At 39.8% G+C, this 18,786-nt stretch overlaps 1 protein-coding gene across 1 annotated transcript; it reads right to left on the reverse strand.

Moving 5' to 3' along the window:
* Positions 1 to 13,984: 13,984 nt before the first annotated feature.
* golt1a (golgi transport 1A) lies at positions 13,985 to 17,288 on the reverse strand (the record flags this gene model as incomplete). The annotated part of the gene is made up of 6 exons (XM_080790854.1): positions 13,985 to 14,025; positions 14,175 to 14,184; positions 15,086 to 15,149; positions 15,597 to 15,775; positions 16,748 to 16,839; positions 17,273 to 17,288. The coding sequence occupies 6 exons, from the start codon at positions 17,286 to 17,288 to the stop codon at positions 13,985 to 13,987; spliced, it is 402 nt and encodes a 133-aa protein (XP_080646980.1).
* Positions 17,289 to 18,786: the final 1,498 nt, after the last annotated feature.

Consider the following 18,786-nt stretch of genomic DNA (forward strand, 5'->3'; position numbering starts at 1 on the left):
CCTGACCAGGCTTTCCAAGACTGCTCGATAGAACACTAACGTATACATTTTTGGTCAACAACATGAACCCAGAGACGTCGAAGGAAGTGCAGTCTTTGCTGTAGTTTACTACAGAGACTGTCAACATGTGTATACCAAGTTAGTGATTTGTCAATACAGATCCCCAAGTATTTATATGAGGAGACCTGTGAGATGGTCGAGTCATGGATGACCACATGGCCTGTGATCAGATTCTGTACCTCTAAAAAGTAGTCAGCTAAATTTGTATAGCACCTTTCATGACATGAAATGCAGCTCAAAGTGCTTTATAGAACAATGGCGAATAAAAAAGAAAAACAAGGCAACGACATTAAAAAAACAAGCAGTAATGCAATACAGTGAGGACATGAATAACAAAAAATAAAAGATCAATTATGATGGATATCTCACAAGCCGACTGAACTCCACAGGGGAGAGCATACAGCACTCATCTCCTCCACCTGAATACATTAGTCACTAGCTCTCTCTCAGCTCTGCCCACAGGACTGTGCATAGAAGCCCAAGCCCCCAGACAGGAGGAACCCTAAGTTGACGTTTTGCCCCGTTTCCAATTTAAGTTACATGTTGACTCTGAGTCTGAGCCTCTTATTTTACTGTGCATCTTGCCTATTCTCCCCTGGGTTGCCACATTTGGTGGAGAATTGGGTAGCCTCGGTCCAGCATTGACAGATTCACAATAAAATAAGAGGCTCATGAGTCAGAGTCAACATGTAACTTAAATAGTCTTTTACTCTCTCCTACTTTCTCCGCCTCTCCCATCTCAGTTTTGATTTTGATTTGATTTATTTGATATATTCATGATACAATACATAAAAGAGCAGTACAGAATTATCAGGATTGCACAAAAGGTCAGAGGACTTAATTCCATTGTGATCTTAATAAATAAATAGTTACAGCATATGAAAAACAGAAAAAGAAAAACATGTGTGTACTAACATCACAATACTAATGACATTTACAACAGACCATCATAGATCAGTAAACAAAATACAATAAATAGATATAAATAGACAGCACTATACTAACTTGCCCATCAGCCACATTTTCAACATTCGTTAATTTGTCAATAAATCCCTTAAACTCTCTCAATGGTGTGTTCCCTCCGACTAGTGAATTGAATTAAAAAGGAAGCACGCACATCTCAGAACACTCTACAGGTACTGAACAAAAAATATGTAGCCTACAATGAAAAAGAAGGGTTGTCTGTCTGTATATCATCTCCCAGGAAACTTTTATTGAGTAACAATGTTGACCCTAAGTTGTCACATCTGCTCCAAGATTGAGCCAGACATGAAACAGATGGAAGAGGATCGACAACAGGCATATCAAATCAAATCAAACTTTATTTATTTAGCACATTCGACCAAGGTCGAATCAAAGTGCTTCACATTACAAAGCATAATAACATACACAGAGGCAAACAGAAAAAAGGGGATAAAATATAGCATTATTTCAATGTGTAAGAGAGCAAAATGTAAAATACAATAGGCAATACATGGGAACATCGTACATGAGTAGACTTAAATTAAATTGAATTAAAAGCGATGAGTCTTTAATAGGGATTTGAAAAACGTCAACGTGCGGCGGGGCGTTCCAGAGGTTGGGACCAGCAACGGCGAACGCGCAATCTCCTCTGGTCCTGAAATGTGTGTCAGGCACAATCAGGAGAGACTGATTGGCCAATCTCAGGGCTCTTGTTGGGACATATGGAGTGATCAATTCAGCTAAATATGGAGGGGACAGGTCATTTTGGGCTTTAAAAACAAACACTAAAATCTTAAAATCAATTCTGAAGCGGACATGCAGGCCTATACTGTTGCAGGGATACTGCAACAGTAGTGTAGGCCTACATCTCTATCACAAAGAGGAAGCTAAATCAAGGAGTTTAGCAGACACAAAAGACAGAACTGGACTTCTTTTTCTTTTTTTTAACAATGTATTTATTTTCCTTTTTACACACGCATGACAATACAATACATGACAACAAACATACAGAAAACAATGAACATTACAAGACAATACAATTACTAATAAAGAAAGCAAGAACTGGACTTCTTAACCCTGTAAAACCCGGATTCATTTCTACTTGCAAAAAACAGATACTACTACTTTTTACTACTAGGACTTATCAGAGGAAATACATTTTTATGCACATTTATAATAATTATTACAATAATAATAATAAATTAATCATTTACATTTGGGGGATATCTTTCACAATAATGAATAAAACATGTTCTAGACATTCTAATGATCACAAAAAAACATATTAGTTATTTTACTTACTTTTATCAGGGTTAAAGGTCAAAGGTCATGGGTTAAAAAAAATCTAAATTGCATCCAGAGATTTTAAATTTGTGTTAATTTCAGCCTCTGTGGGGGGTATTTATATGCAAATATCATGACCAATGGCATTGCAATGCAATGAACATCAATGATGACGTTTAGGTGAAAATCACCGGCAGATTTGCATCTGGCCACTGCAAGGCTAATATAAAGAGTGGGAACACAATCTTACAAGGTTTTGAAAAGACAACAGCCAAATCCATTCAAATGTCCTAAATGCTATCTATTCAAGGGTCATCATACTCCTGATGAGCCATAACAATCTACCTGAAGAATACAAACCTGCCCCAGATGACATTTGTGCTGTGGTCTCGTGACAATCCATATATCTTCTAATATTCATAATAATTAGGCTATGTCATTTTGGTCAACTACATTTCTGTGGTAATTCAATGATCAATGGGTGAGAAGACGTCTGCATGTCTGTCTGGAGAGCAGTCACTTAGAGGTTCCTTGCAGTAGGCTACGGTCATTTGCAATTCCATTGTTCTAACCCTTTGAACCAAAACACACAGTGGCAACATAATTTATGCCATAATTATGTTGATTTGAAGTAACTCCACCCTGTCTGTATTCACCTCTGTCTATGTAAAACGTATATATCTTGTCATTTTGTCAATGAAATAGGTCAGTTGTCGTGTCTGGCTGGCTGTCGTGAGACTCGTGACAGGCTGTCGTGACAGGCAGTCCGTGCTCTCGTGGGCCAACCATGGCCACGGGGAAGCTATGCTATTTTGCAACTCTGACTGTCTTTGATTGAATAAATGGTCAATCAATTCAAGAAAGAAAGAAATTCAATCACACTCCGAGGAAATCTCTCTCTGCCTGCGTTTCTTCATCTGATGCTCTGATGACAAGGTTTTTCACTCTGCAGTTTGTTTTTGAGAACATTATTCTTCTCTGGTTGGGTTAGTCAGTGTAGGAAAATACACAGCAGTGCAATTAGAAAGTGTGCATGTGTAGCCAGGCAGAGTTTGAGCCTCAGGGGCCACCATACAAAGCCTGCACTGTCACTTCCTCGTTATCAATCAAAGTGAGTATTTAAAGGCCCTACAGTCAGTCTGCCAAACATATAGCTCTGGGTGTTGCTGGTCTGGCTGTGGGTCAGCCGACCTGGGCCTCATTGTGTGTTTCGGTCATGCATGCGTCTCAAGTCCTGAAAGTGACGAGTCCATGTACCGAGAGGGATAATATGAAGGAAAACAGACACTTTAAGTAATCACCACTGCTGTTTAGTTTAGTTTGAGTTTATCATTTTTGTTCGAGCACCTTTTTCACGGTGTCGCTCTCTTTTAGCTCCCCTTAACATGGTTGACTGGTTGCCTATTGGCCCATTGGCCCCGATTGGCCCATTGGCCCCGAATGTAGCTAACTTGTCTTATTGTTGTAGAACTGTTACACTTGGGTTGCATTACATTTCTTTTAAGAGACCCTGATTCATATTAAGACATTCATTTGATGAATTGTATTCTATTGCTCTGCTTTTAAATGCCAAGTGAATATTTGTATTCCATTTACTCTGTCCTTGAAGTAATACATATCCCTGTGTTGGGATACTCTTGTCTCAAGTCCTCGTCGAACTTGCATATGTTGGGGAACCCAATTTACTGGTTTAATTCATGTCCTTGATATTTCAAGGTGGCGTAGTCATCATAACGATATTAAAAGTAAATCCTTTGCTGCACTTGGTTACACATGCTGTAAGCAAGAATGAAAACCTGTGTATGGTTTGTCATGCACACAATGTTCTGTTGATGTTTTGGTGTAGAATGCTCACGATAGGTCTGAAAGTGTTAATTCATCAAGGAGATGTGGTGGACATGACCACTTCCAAATAAGCATTTATTTTGCAATGAAAATGTGTTGCATTTGCATTGATTATTGATTGATTGATTGATTTTGCTGTTTTAAGCATGAAGGGGTTAATATCTAAAAAATCCCTATATATTCTGAAATAAATTTTCAGTGTTTTGGGCATTAAGGGGTTAACATGCCCTATTTGTTTGCTGCGTGTGTCATGCCATTTCCTATGCTGTAACCTTCTTTTGGGAATAAACCACAGTGTGGCTGCATTTTACCTCCTGACTCTGCTCATTTCCAGCCGCTTATCGGGCCAACACTACAATTTAATATTAAAAAAATGCTCAAGGGATATCACTGGGCACCCTCTTGAATTCTTAAGAGAGCTACAATCAGTTGAGAAAAATCTGTTAGACTGCTCAACAACAAACGTTTTAGCCCATGATCCAAAACAGAAATTAGACATTCTCCCAGGACCGCTTCGCACTGCGTTGTGAGCTTGTAGATCTGCTATTTTCACTTCAATTATATACTATATATTATATTTGTTCAGAATTTTGTTCAAAGTTACTGAAAGAAAAATAATTGAAATGTGTTTTTAATCCATGAAAAGTTTAGCTTTTTCGGAAATGTTTTGAAATAATAATAATTATAAACCAGATGCAGGAAACAAAAAGTAAGGCGACCCATGACAATGTGTCCGCGACCCATCAATGGGTCCTGACCCAGTGCTTGGGAACCAGTGGGCTAGAGCATAAGAGAAACATAATAAATGTCACTATAATACCAATGGCCTGTGCATCCAGTCGGGGCATGTGATGGCGATGGCTGTATACTGGGCCAGGGAGTTGGCGTACTCATTCGCCAGGACATCAACTACAGGCGCAGGTGCTTGTTTAAATCTTCGTCCTGAAAAGACACCAGGCTTGGTATAAAATTGTAAAATTATAATAGTTGCATAATGTAGCAACAAAACTGGTTCAATATACACAATGTGAGTGATTTCGTCTCATTTGGTTAAATTTCAATAAGTACACATATTTCAACATTTTAGCCCCATAACACATTCATATGATTAATCCTTTGTTTCTATGCATTGATGTATATTTCAAGCAATGTGTTGTGTGTCTTAATTATCAGCATCTTATTACTTGTTATGTTTATGCCAATATTTCAAAATTAGATCTATTTGTTTTGATTGTTGTAGTCATGTGTAGAGAACGGGCTCAGCCAAATTTGAATATTCTCAACCATACTGAATTTGGACATTTTGCTACATTTTCAATGCCAAAGAACAAATCAATGTTGGCAATGAAATAAGAGTGGCACTGTTTGTCTATAATCACAGTTGGGAGTCAAAGTTGATAGAGTAACTAACTCAGTCAGAGAATATGATTATGTGTCTTTTATACAATTTGGTCTGTTATTTACAACTGAAATAATGGTACTAATGATTAAATATATTTTTTATTATCCCACGATTTTGTAACCCATTTTTCACCCCTGTGTCAATCATCTAAAATGTGATCCTGGGCTCTACACACCCTCCACCAACCTAGTCCCCATATATGGGGGACAAGGGGAGAGCAACGGACTTGAACTCATGCTTCCTTCATGCCTGAGTGTCCAAGTTGCTCCTTTACACCTGACAGGGGGGAGTTTCCCTGGTTGGACGATAATGGTAGGCTACTAATGATGGTTGATACCTACTCCAATACACGATGACCAAAAGAACCATCAGAACAATGGTAAAATGGAATATAATCCTCACGGTAACGTGTGACTTGGTATTAAACTGGTTCCTGGAAAACATACACACATATGTTAGTACTACTACCTAAAGATAGATTGCAGAAAGATAGATTCACAGCCTGTGTCACATAATCCCCAAATAAATATGTATGTATACCTTTGAAAGGGTAGATTGACGTTAATTTTGAGAAGATGAGGCAACGCATTAACCTTGTTATTATTGGTCATCGTGTTGTAGTCTTAGGCTTGGGAGGAGGAGGAGGAGGAGGAGCTGTATAGGCAAGATGGAAATCATATGAACGTTGTTCCCATGCATCCAGTGTAGCTACATTCTGATTTGGTATATTAAAGATCTGTTTTAAATACAATGGTTAAAATTTAGCTCAAATAATATTAAATTATCGTTATGCTTCCTTTCATAATATTATTTTATGCCACTAAAGGCAACCTGTGATAAATAGTAATACATTTACAATTTAGAGGCATTTAGCAGACGCTCTTAATCCAGAGGGACTATAATGAAACTATACATATAAACTATACATAATATACTATACTATGCTATACATACATACTATGAAGTGCTCTACATACAATGCAATTCTAGTGCCGTCTACATAACATGCTATAAGTCTGTATCAAATGCTACAAAGTCTACAAAAAGTGACCCTACCAAGTGCTATGGGCCATGATGGAGTCTGAAAAGGTGGGTTTTCAGACTACGGCGGAAGATTGGGAGTGATGCTGCAGTTCTGACTGCAATGGAAAGTGCATTCCACAGTTTTGGAGCCAGAAGGGAGAAGAGTTTGGCACGTGTGGAGCGTTGTCCCGGCGTTTTTAGTGAGGGTACTTCCAGCTTGCCTGACATGTCAAATCGCTAGTGACCAGTGTCAAATCGCCACCACCAAACTTATGAACACGCACTGAACACTACATGGCGCGAACAATATGGCCACATGTCTTGAGCTATTTGCACTTTTAGGTAGCTTAGATTAAGCAGCTTGGTTTTTAACATGCATAGATCACTCTTTTTTCCCCTTTTTTTCTATTACTCTTGCCTGACTCTGTCTTTACCGTGGTTCAAGGTTGTACTTTATTGTTACATCAATCACAGCAAGCACAGCAAACAAAGATCAATAGAAGAACAATAGAATAAAGAGTGCAAGAAAGTTACGTTATAAAGTTATTACGTTGATGTTGACAGATCCATAGGTATGCAATGATTCCATGGTACAACGATATTGTCCAGCATCACTTGGTGTGACAGACATTTGCATAGTGATATGTGATGAGTCATGTTCCTTTTTCTTGTCAATATCATTTGTCACCGGGGTACATCTGTACTTACCGGTATCCATTTTGCACCATGTAATTGTCACAATGAGTCGGGATGAGGACCCAAATGCAGGAGACAGGAGGCAGAACAGGTAAATTTAGGAATATTTATTAAACTCAGGAACTTCCATACAAGGGCAAAAGGCAGGTAAATCTCTGGAAACATATAATACAAGAACTCACGCAACAGGGAACTACGAACCAACAAGAACATAATGCAAACACACAGGATAACAGGGCACAGGTGGAACCAAAATACAATCAACACTAGGATAGGCTGGGGGACTAAAAGGACACAGGTGGAACTGGAAACACTGACAAATTACAAGGTAGGTTAGACAAGGTAACTAACAGTAACTAGGAAGACAGGAAACACTAGGAACAATACTACAAAATAAGATACACAAAACCAAGGCAACAACAGAGTAACAGAAAACCAAAACCAAAGAGAAACAGTCAGGAATACATGAGCAAATACATATAGAAATACATATTAGAAATAGAAATACATATTAAAATTCAAAATCAAAATAAGGACAGTCAAAGTTCACGGTCCGAGGAGCGGACAGTAATGGTATAATCATAATCATATATAGGCCTATCATAATGATAGGCCTATAACGCCTTCTCTCAGGCCTAATTCTGTCATAATGCCTTCTCTCATCAGGATAGCACATACCATCATAATCCCAGTCCCATGATGTACACACACTTAATCCTTAATGGATGGTAAGCATTTATCCTTACTTCCCTACGTGGACTTCTTGAGGTGTTCTGGAAAAAGGATTCGGAAATCCGGAGGTGGCTTTTTCTGCGAAGCATGTATAAGATCTAAACGTTTCGGTTTTACATGCTGGGTCATCAATGGACATTCTCAGGGCTGACTGGAAACGATCATCTGTTATGGTTATTCCCTCCTCTGGGCATTTAGAGTTATCACACTGCCAATATTTGTCCAAGTGTTGGAAATCATGGGTATAATTGCACGCTATCTCAAGACGTTTATGAGCTTTTGGGTTTTTTCCTTTGGTAGTGTCCAGGAATAGGCCAGGTCTCGATCGAACCATCACTGCCAAGTCATTGTTGTCATTTTGGCCATTCACCATGCATCTGTGGTGAATGGCCACATCCATACTTCAGCTGATGTTTCTCCAGAGAGAATGAACAGTTAATGTCCGGAATTTCAAACTCTCCTGTGGTTTTTTCCCCAATATCCATTACTGGTTGGCACGCACCAACACAAGTGTTCCTCCGAGGTTGCTTTGCTCACAATCTGAGAAGTTTCAAAGAAAGGGGGTGAGACTTATATGACATTTAAGAGCTCTGGAATATATTACCAGGAGTAACAATAAATGGTATTTGATTTCCTTTATAATAAAATGTTAAACAGAATCAAACCTATATAGCTCATTATATTTAATACAATAATCATAATTAACTTACCTTCTAACACAAGAACAAGTGATATGTACAGTTGTTGCACATTGAAGTCACTCATTTTCAGGCGCGATGATTTCACCCTTACAACTTAATAACCAATCCTCCTTACAAGCAGAATATGTGTAATTATGCAATTGTATCGAGTGACTCCACCGAACCATTTGTTTAAAATCATTATTTTCCTTGCTGTGCTACTTTACACAATAGATAATATATGTAATATAATATATCTATATATTAATATATAGAATATTAATGAAGGCACACAGTCATAAGTGAAACTAAGTGGAAAGTTGTGGTTAACCTAAACTGACTCACTTAAGAGGAAATAAGACTGACACTGATAATATCTCGGTTATTTTGTTATTGCCTGTAATGTGCCTTCTAATAATGTGCCATGGCCTACAGGTACACTATACACATACAGTATATCTAATGGCTTGTGGCAGATTCGTAACCAAAACATTTATTTTCTGCCACATCTAACAGACTAGAAAAAGTGTGCCTCGGGGGCACAGGTCTCCAACGGGACAGGTCAGGTTGTGGCCTCCTGGTGGCGCTATAACAGGCCAATGTGAAAAGGGTGAGATATTCCTCAGCCTAGTAAGAAAATGTGTGAAAGATTTCACGTAAATTGCATGCTGCGTTCATGATTTGAGGCTTTTGTTCAAAACTGGGCAATCTTGCAAACTTTGAAAGCCAAATATAGCCAATTAGGATGGAATATGAAATATTCCATAACAGATCCGACTTGAGCACATGACTATAGAGATACTGTGTAACGATTTGTGAGATTTTTGGACAGAATCTGGAGGAGTAATAAAAACAATTGTTTTACAAAAGTCGACCTCATGGTCAAAGGTTTGTCCTTGGCCTCTAGGGAGTGTGCATGCAACGTTAGATCGGTGCAGTTTTAGGTAAAAATGTGAAAAGCTGCCTCATGGTGGCGCTATAACAGGCCGTTCTGGAAAATGTGGGGCAGAGGTTCATCGTTGGTATCCAGGGAGTGTGTGTGCAAAGTTTGGCATCGACCGGGTTAACGTGCTGTGCGTAATGTGCTCTACCAAGCAATAATATTAGTAAAAAATAATGTTTTCTTTACACACAATGGATTGCAGCTTTAATCAACAGTGCATGATAGTTACTCTCTCTTATTGTTTCCCTGTCACGGTTCAACTTTTCAAGTCAGGAGAGCTTGTAGGACCCAAATGCAGGAGGAGGCAGAGGCAGAGCAGGTCATTTAAATAACAAAAAAAAAAACAGAATTCAAACAAAAAGACTGGAAGCACAAAGGTGTCAAGACAAGACACACGCAACATACCACAATGAACTAGCAAGGAAACACTGGGATCAGGGGGGTATAAATACACAGGTGAACACAACTGAAAATCAACACTGGGATAGGCTGGGGAACTAACAGGACAAGGTGGAAACACTAGGCTAATCACAGTACAGGTTGACAAGGCAGACAGGAAACACTAGGAACAATTCTACAAAATAAAAGCACACAAGGGTAAAGTAAAACTCAAACAGGAACTAGGAAACCAAGAACACAATACTTCAAAAATCTGAACAGAAAAGTAAAACACCAACCATTACTGGAAAACATGAAAACCAGCACGTCACGGATCGTGACACCCTCTCATCACATAGTCAATTTCCACAGTCAACCTTATACATTTGACCAACACATTTCTCAAAGTTTAGCTGTTCTTTGAAAGCTGTTTCCCATTTATTTCGTCTTCTGTCTTCTGCTTCCATGATTTCATGTCAACCAACACCACAGATGATGGGTTCCCAAAGTTGTTAATTTCAAGGACTCCAGACCTATAAGGTCCTATAAGACCTATAAGACAGGGAACACAGATGATCCCTGGACCCCACTTTGAGAACTGACTCAGACCATGGATGGGCTGCTTCCAAGGAAAGTACTGTAAAACTGAAATAAGAGAAAAAGGTCAGTGAAGAATGACATGGATTGGAGAGATGACAGATGAGACAGGCCATAAGTTGATTTATGGCCTATCATATTGCAAAATGCGGTTTGTGCACAGCAGTCGTCCTGAATAGGAATGACTATCTAGAAAGTTTCCTATACGACCCTGGGCTAAGACGGGTTCTATGAAACTAGAGGTTTGGGCCCTCACATCTACGTCGCATACCTCCAATCAGACCAATATGCCCATATATGGTGATCTCTGTATCGGTCAGTCCCATAAATGGGCATGCCCGCCTTTGTGCCCATACATGGAGCCGACTGATTTATTTTTCGTGCCCGATGCCATGACGAAAGGAAGAAGGTAGGATGTCCGCACAACGCTCTTAAAGCTCCCAGTAGTATTTTATTAGATTCAACGTTTCGACCTTATTGGGTCCTCCTCAGGAATCAAATTCCTGATAAAAATCTGAATAAAATACTACTGGGAAGCATTAAGAGCGGTGTGCGGACATCCTACCTTCTTTCTGTATGTATATTATTTTGTTCAGCACCCATCAACCTTTTGAGATGTGCTTGTTTCCATTTTGGAGCTTATCTCTGATGCCATGACGACACATTGAGATTAAACAACACACTCCATAACTCCTTATATGGTAACTTGGACACGCACGCACGCACGCACGCACGCACGCACGCACGCACGCACACACACACACACACACACACACACACACACACACACACACACACACACACACACACACACACACACACACACACACACACACACACACACACACACACACACACACACACACACACACACACACACACACACACACACACACACACACACACACACACACACACACACACACACACACACACACACACACACACACACACATACACACACACACACACACACACACTATGTAACAATTTATTGCAAAAAATCCAAACCTTTTAAATCACAAACAAAAACGGAATAAACAGCTCTGAGTCGTATATAAATAACAAAATCTTGCAATAAAATACCAAACTTAAATGAACGTAATAAATAAGAAATGATGTCCAAAGTACTTCTCCTTCAATCAGTGCATGAACATGAGAAGAGAGAAGATTAAACAGATGAACAGATGTGGAACAGATGAACTACTGGCTTTACATAGTCTTCCCCAGATAGAGCATGGCTCTCCGGCTATTTTTCCGGCGTCTTTCTAAAATTACTTTTTACTGGTCTTTCTATTTTGGGTCTTTAGGCTACAAAGGTTTTCAATCCATTTTCTGGATGGTATTTAAAAGGGTATATTTCAATCATTTTAAAGGTTAAAATATCATTCGGATTCATTTGCGTACATTCAAACTTCTCTCAAAGGTTCTATTTCATTGTGCATTGTCTTAAAGTGACAGCACTATTGGTTCCAACTCTGGGTTTTCTAAAATGGTTCTTATGGTCTTAAACTTACAGTCCTATATTCCTGTAACTAATAAGGTAGTTTCTTTGGGTTTTACATGTACCTGGTGGTCTGGACATTATAATTTAAGGCCTGGTTCAGACTTACATTAACATTATTCATCCATGGTTAAATTAGAACCATCAAATACCGTTTTGCATTTGTGTGACTGAGTCAAGGGCCACATTTCATACACATAACAGCAGAATGCGATGACTGGAGTTGCTCACATTTAATGTGTTTAAAGGAACCCATATTATTAATATTAACCCATATTCAACAAGGACATGAAGACATCATATCGTTGGTCCCCACTAATACTAAGGCCGGGGCTCCACTGCAGCCATCGGGTGTCCGTCAGTGCCGTGTCACAGTCAGCGTCAGGGAATGTTCCCTTTTAATCAACGAAGGGTGCTCCACCGCCGTTCCATGACTTTTGCACTGGTTAATTTTATTACGCCGTCACACTGCTGTCCTGACGGCCCTGTCATGTATAAAATATATAAAATATGATTAAATGTAATCGCATTGTATAATTAAATGTATTTACGGCTTGGTTGAATGCTGGAATCACACACAATGTGATTTACAACAACTAAACGTTGCTCTCGATAATAGACGATGCAGTAATAAAAAAATCGATTCCATTTGATCAGCATTCAACACTTCCTTGTTTTCGAGGCGACCGTGTTGCACTGGGTAGACGGCCAACGAAAGATACCAACATACCAAGATAGCTGTCTAAATACTTCCTTAAAGGTGAATTCCACTCATTTTCAACATTTTACTATGTCATTAATATACCTTTAATGTCAACAAAGTCCACACCCATAACACCAGAGGGAGTTCAATGTGCAACCCCAGATTCGGCACAAACAAGGGACTAAATTATTTTCGCTTCTATGCCACCAAAGTGTGGAACGCCCTACCAACAGTCATTAAGACATGCAAATCTCTTGACTCCTTCAAAACCGCTCTCAAATGCGTGATGCAGCAGACGATGGGAGAAAGGCGTTACAAATTCTGAAGGATCACTATGCTGGCAAGGGGAAACAAAGAGTGATTAGTTTGTACATAGAGCTTACGTCGCTCCAGAAGGCTGCTAATGAAACAATTACAGACTATATTATACGAGCGGAAACTGCTATCACGGCACTGAGGAATGCGGAAGAGACTTTGAGTGACGGCTTACTGACAGCTATGATTCTGAAAGGGCTACCAGATTCATATAAGCCATTTTCCATCCACATTACACAAAGTGACGACAAGATTACCTTCGCCGAGTTTAAAACCGAACTGAGGAGATACGAGATCACTGAAAAGTTCAGTAGCATTTCCGGGTATGACAGCGTGATGAGAATAAGAGGCAGGGACAAAGACGTGAGACTGTCCTGTTACAACTGCGGCCAGAGGGGGCATAAAGCCTTCGAGTGTGAAGATGCTGCCGGTCAGAGAGAACAGAGACAGAGGTGCAGTCTTTGCAAAAGTCCCACGCACAACGATACCAACTGCAGGCGGAGAAGACGGAGAGATAACGTCAACGTGACGCAGGATGAAGAGCACACGTTCACCTTCAAGGTGGGCCAGGTGAACCACGACTTGGACGGCGCCGGGAGACCGAAGCAGAGACTGTCAGGGCATTACTCTGAGCATTGGGCTGATGGTCGACACCGGGGCTACGTCACACATTGTGACTGACGTGAAGAAGTTCCGAAACTTCGACGAGAGTTTCGAGCCACGGAAGCATGTTCTGGAGATGGCTGATGGAGTGAAGAGAGGTGCTGCAATAGTTTGCCTGAGAGATGACAAGGGCCGAGAGGTGGAAACGATTCTGAAGGGGGCGCTGTATGTTCCATCCTTTCCCCAAGACATTTTCTCAGTCAACGCAGCTATATCCAACGGAGCCTGCACAGTCTTCTTCAAAGAGAGACAGAACAAGATGCAGAGTCAGAGATGAGTGATCTGGTTGACATTCAGCCAGGTGAAAGTAGTGCCAAGCTAAATCTGATGACCAGGGAAACTTTTGATTATTGTTATGGAGTTATGAGAGAACATGATAAATTTACCCTGACTATACTGCCAGAGGGCAAGAATGCAGTGGGGGATGCAAACAGAAACAGGCTGATGCATGATTGTCATAACACAGTAAAACAAAAGAAAATAAGGAAAAATAAGTGTTCATTTGTGTTTGGGTGATATCTGATTATGTGATTTATGTATTGCTAGTATTTGAAAAGTAACATGTATTTGAGAAATGACATGGGTATTTGAACTTTTATTGGTTTTGAAATGGATTATTTGAAAAGATTGTGTAAAATAAGTTGAGATTCAAGGTTTAACATTAAGTTTATTGCATTTTATTGTTTACCAATATGCGATCAAGTGGGGGCTAAATAAACGCCCCTCGTCAGATCTGTTGTGTGTCAACATGAAGCTGACGAGGATGATGTGAACTGACGCTGCTGCCTACATGTGTCTTATTTATTTCCTCCGTATATTCGACTTATATCCGACTAGCTCCTAGTCTGTCTAGATTCCTCCTATCGCTGTAATGGCAGCTCTGCCAACAGTAAAAACAAAACTAGTTTGACATGCTACTTAAATGCTACTTTCGTCACCCTTATCCTTATCCCTAAACTTCTTTGCCTTGTTTTACTATTTTGCTAAACAAAAACTATTCAAAAATGTTTTTCAAAATAGTAACAAAAAACGAAAATGAAGCCCCTAATGTCCTGTCAGAATCAGTTGAGAAACTAAATAAAGCAATTTAGTCCAACCTAAGAGGAATGTTTTTCTTTAATTACTGGACTTTCTGTCTACACTCTACAGCCTTCCTCTTCAATAAGTATCAATACAATACACAAACAATGACTCCACTGAATGCATCAACCTTTCTAGTTGTTAATCAGCTGTTAATCACCATTATCTGACAGCAGCTTTGTGTGTCCCATATCACAACGACAATGATTGTACTCACCGTATTTAGATAGGGTATATTGAACAGTGACAGAACAAACCCGATCGCTACAGGAAAGAATGACCTATAGAGTAGAAGACAACAATGTGTCATGAACAGACATAAAGCATTACACTTGTTTACAATAGGGCCCACCATTTTCAATTCATCAAAAACAATTAGAGGCGTACGAATATACATATGCCATTGAGACAGTGGCGTGCACAGACATTTAGAGGGGCAGGTGCTCAAGTGAAAAAAGGGCACCTTGTGCAGTGAGTGGAACCGGCCGGTTGCCTTAATAGTGTGAGATTTTAATCAAGAATTGATCAATGTCAGCATGGTCCACATACTGTACAGTGTACACTGTACCAAAAACATTGTTTTCATTGCATTGAGGAATATATACACATGTCAGATAAACACAAATGTATTGCAAACCCTGGTCCAAATTATTTTCAGATGGCGGTTCACACTACGGCCGGCCAAATACACATCCTTTACACTAAAATGTTTGTCTGAATTGACTTACTTGAACAGAAGTACAAAGCCATATGTCTCCACTGCCATGCCAATGATTGGCCAGCGGAAGAGCACCAAGGCTACGCCTCCTAGGAAGAAAGTGGAGCCTCGTAGCTTGTGCCTCTGGAAGAAGAAGTGGGTCGTCCTCCGGAGACCAATGATCAACGCCAAGCCAGTCAAGAAGAGAATCTTTGGCAGCAAAGAAAGAACAAAGCATCCATATCTATTAACCCACTCTGACCCGAGATCAGATTCTAAAAAAATGTACTTCTACATCCTGACAGTTTTCTGAAAAAGCTATGTTTCTATCTATGTCAGTGGTTCTTCGATTTTTCAAAAATAGCAGACCTACAAGCTCGTAGCGCAAGTGGCGCGCTATGAGCTTGTAGATTCAATAGCTAAAGTATAACATAATGCTAACACCATTGCACTCTTCTGGTGGCATGATGTGCTTTTTGTGGTCAGTTAAAATCTTAAATGTTAGACATAACATTTTGTATAGATCTATAGGCCTTGTAGAAGGGCTAGATTGCAATAACATTATTCTGATTAAATGAATGTATTTTGAATTGTCATGTAGCGCCTTATATGCACACTCCCAAACAATGAAAACAGTCACTATTGACCTATCGTACAGACAGGGCGCTTTAAGGATTTGGGGCCCATTCCAAGAGCTAATGGGGGCCACATAAATAATTCAAGTTGGTTTGCATCCATGATGGTGTATTTATGGACTTAAACAAAAACATATGTACAGTTTCCACACCCTGGACAGCTGAACATATAACAAAACATGAAAAGAGTTCCCAACAATTCTCTCAAAATAAATGTAATATAGTTTTGCTCATGGTGGTCAGTGTTCTCTTTTTTGAGTGGTGCAGCCACTCCAATGTACATCAATGTGTGTCCCTGGCTGGCTGTCTGTGTCTGTCTCTGTCCGTCTGAGCACGGTAATAGCGTTATAGCGTTTGTTCACCAAGTGTCAACACAGCGTCACACACACACACACACACACACACACACACACACACACACACACACACACACACACACACACACACACACACACACAATTGAAAAACATGTGTGAAACATTCACAACAAATAATCTCTTATTATTTGGACTGTGATCAACGTGAAATGTTTGTTTGAGCTACTCACATTCCCAAATGCCAACAAGACAGAGTCAAAGTACAACAGCACACCGAAAAGCAGAAAGAATAGGCCGAATCCTGTGAGACCAACTCCAATTTCTGGAACACAAACAAGCATTACATTACGATTAGGATGAAGACAGATGAGCAACATCAGTAGTCTGTGTCAAGTCTTTGTCATGGAAGAACAACCAATGAATAAATATTGAAATAAACAACCTATAAAGCTCCTATTTGCTGGAACTTTCTCAGTTATGTAATTCAAGCTAGGAAATGTTGTCTTGATGAAATAAAATATATTTTTTCAGAATAATAATCTCAAATTGGAAAGTGAATTGACACCCCTTATTAATCACATCTCCAGTATTGGCTAGTCAAAGGTCTTTATAAACATATCTCACCTCTAACATTACACGTCACTATGCTCTACTCAAAGTACTGTGTCACTCTTTGCAGTTATCAGCGCTCGCTGACCAAAACCTCAGATGGTATCGACACAGAGAAGAACGTGGTGTTGTGGAAAACCACTTACTTGCAACGTCAAGCATAATTCCTTATTTCTTTCTTTCCCCGCCTGCCTTCTTTCGCTCACTCTGGCCTCTCCAGTTCTGCTCTCCCACAGCCTTGCTTGCCTTTCTTCTGTGGTGATTTCTGGAGAACTGGTGCGTTCATTCCTTTTCTCAAAGGCTGACCTTTGAGCACTGCCTTTTACCGCATATAGGCCGGTGTAGTAATCATTAACCAAACTACAGATTGGACACAGTGATGGGTTAATGAGATCATCAGTTATCATTCAATTCAATTCAATTCAATTCAATTCAATTCAATTCAATTCAATTCAATTGGCTTTATTGGCATGAGAAAACATACGTTTACATTGCCAAAGCTGGGTACCTGAGGTTTCATCAAAAACTAGAGAAGTGTGCTCCTCTTGAGCACAAGTCTCCGAAATGTATTCATGATGTTCGAGTCCGCAATAAAACAAATCACATCTTCGAAAATCATGAAAAATTTTCTTGATTGATTTTCTTTTTAATGTAAAATTATGGATGTGCTACCATATGGATATGCCTACTTTTTTGATGTATGGTGGAGTTTGGGTCTAGCACTCCACTGAAAACTATATTTCTGCTTTTTTCTCATTTAATTATTCATTAGTATAGTTAGTCTAAATTAGTGGGCAATGATGTTTATACAACAATAACAATTACAACAATATTTAAATATTAGTATAGGGTTAAGGGTTAGGTTCAAATGTTCTTGCCATAAACCCCATCTCATGGAAACACAGGGGAGAGTAGACACAGACGTTCTCAGACCCTGGGTTCAGAGGATAGGGTACATCCAGTGCACTGGGACACCGTGGGATGAAGCTGACCTCACTCGCTGCACCACAATACCACACTCTCTGAAGGATTCTTAAGGAGCTCTCTGAAGGAGCATTAAGTGTTATTCTGGATGGCCTTCAAAATATGTTTCGAAGACAAGAGAATGGGACACCCCTGGTGGGCTCGAACAAGATGATCTTGGGAATATCTAGAGAACCTCTCAACACATTGCACCACAGCTGTGCTTGCTGTTCCATCACAGTCACAGTGTGACTGTGAAAGCCTTGCAGTCTCTCCTCCTCTATTTGACGAGTGTTTTACAGTGTGACTCAGTAGTAGGCAAGTCTGTCTGTCTGTCTGCCTGTGAGACAGTCCGGGGCTAATCTCACAAACTGTTGAACTGATCAATTCCATATTCCGTGCGCTCGCTGCCAGTATAGGCCAAGGCCAAGGCCAACATTCTTTTAAATATTAAACTTTTAACATCAATGGCAATCAGAGCAGGCTGAAACCTTGCCCAAAATATGGAGTCGTACATCACACATAAATCATAGCATCACAGGTACAGGAACTGACCTCATAGACTGGCCACACAACGTCTGAAATCCACATTTTTCAAATCATAATCTTAAATCTTAACCGTATAAATCATAAGGTTTGACATGCTGGCCTTTCAGTGTGGAGCTGAAGGACAAGTTGTGGTTGCGGTCCCACGACA

This window comes from Protomyctophum bolini (genome assembly GCF_963924005.1).
Source record: "Protomyctophum bolini genome assembly, chromosome: 2".
Taxonomy (NCBI): Eukaryota; Metazoa; Chordata; class Actinopteri; order Myctophiformes; family Myctophidae; genus Protomyctophum; species Protomyctophum bolini.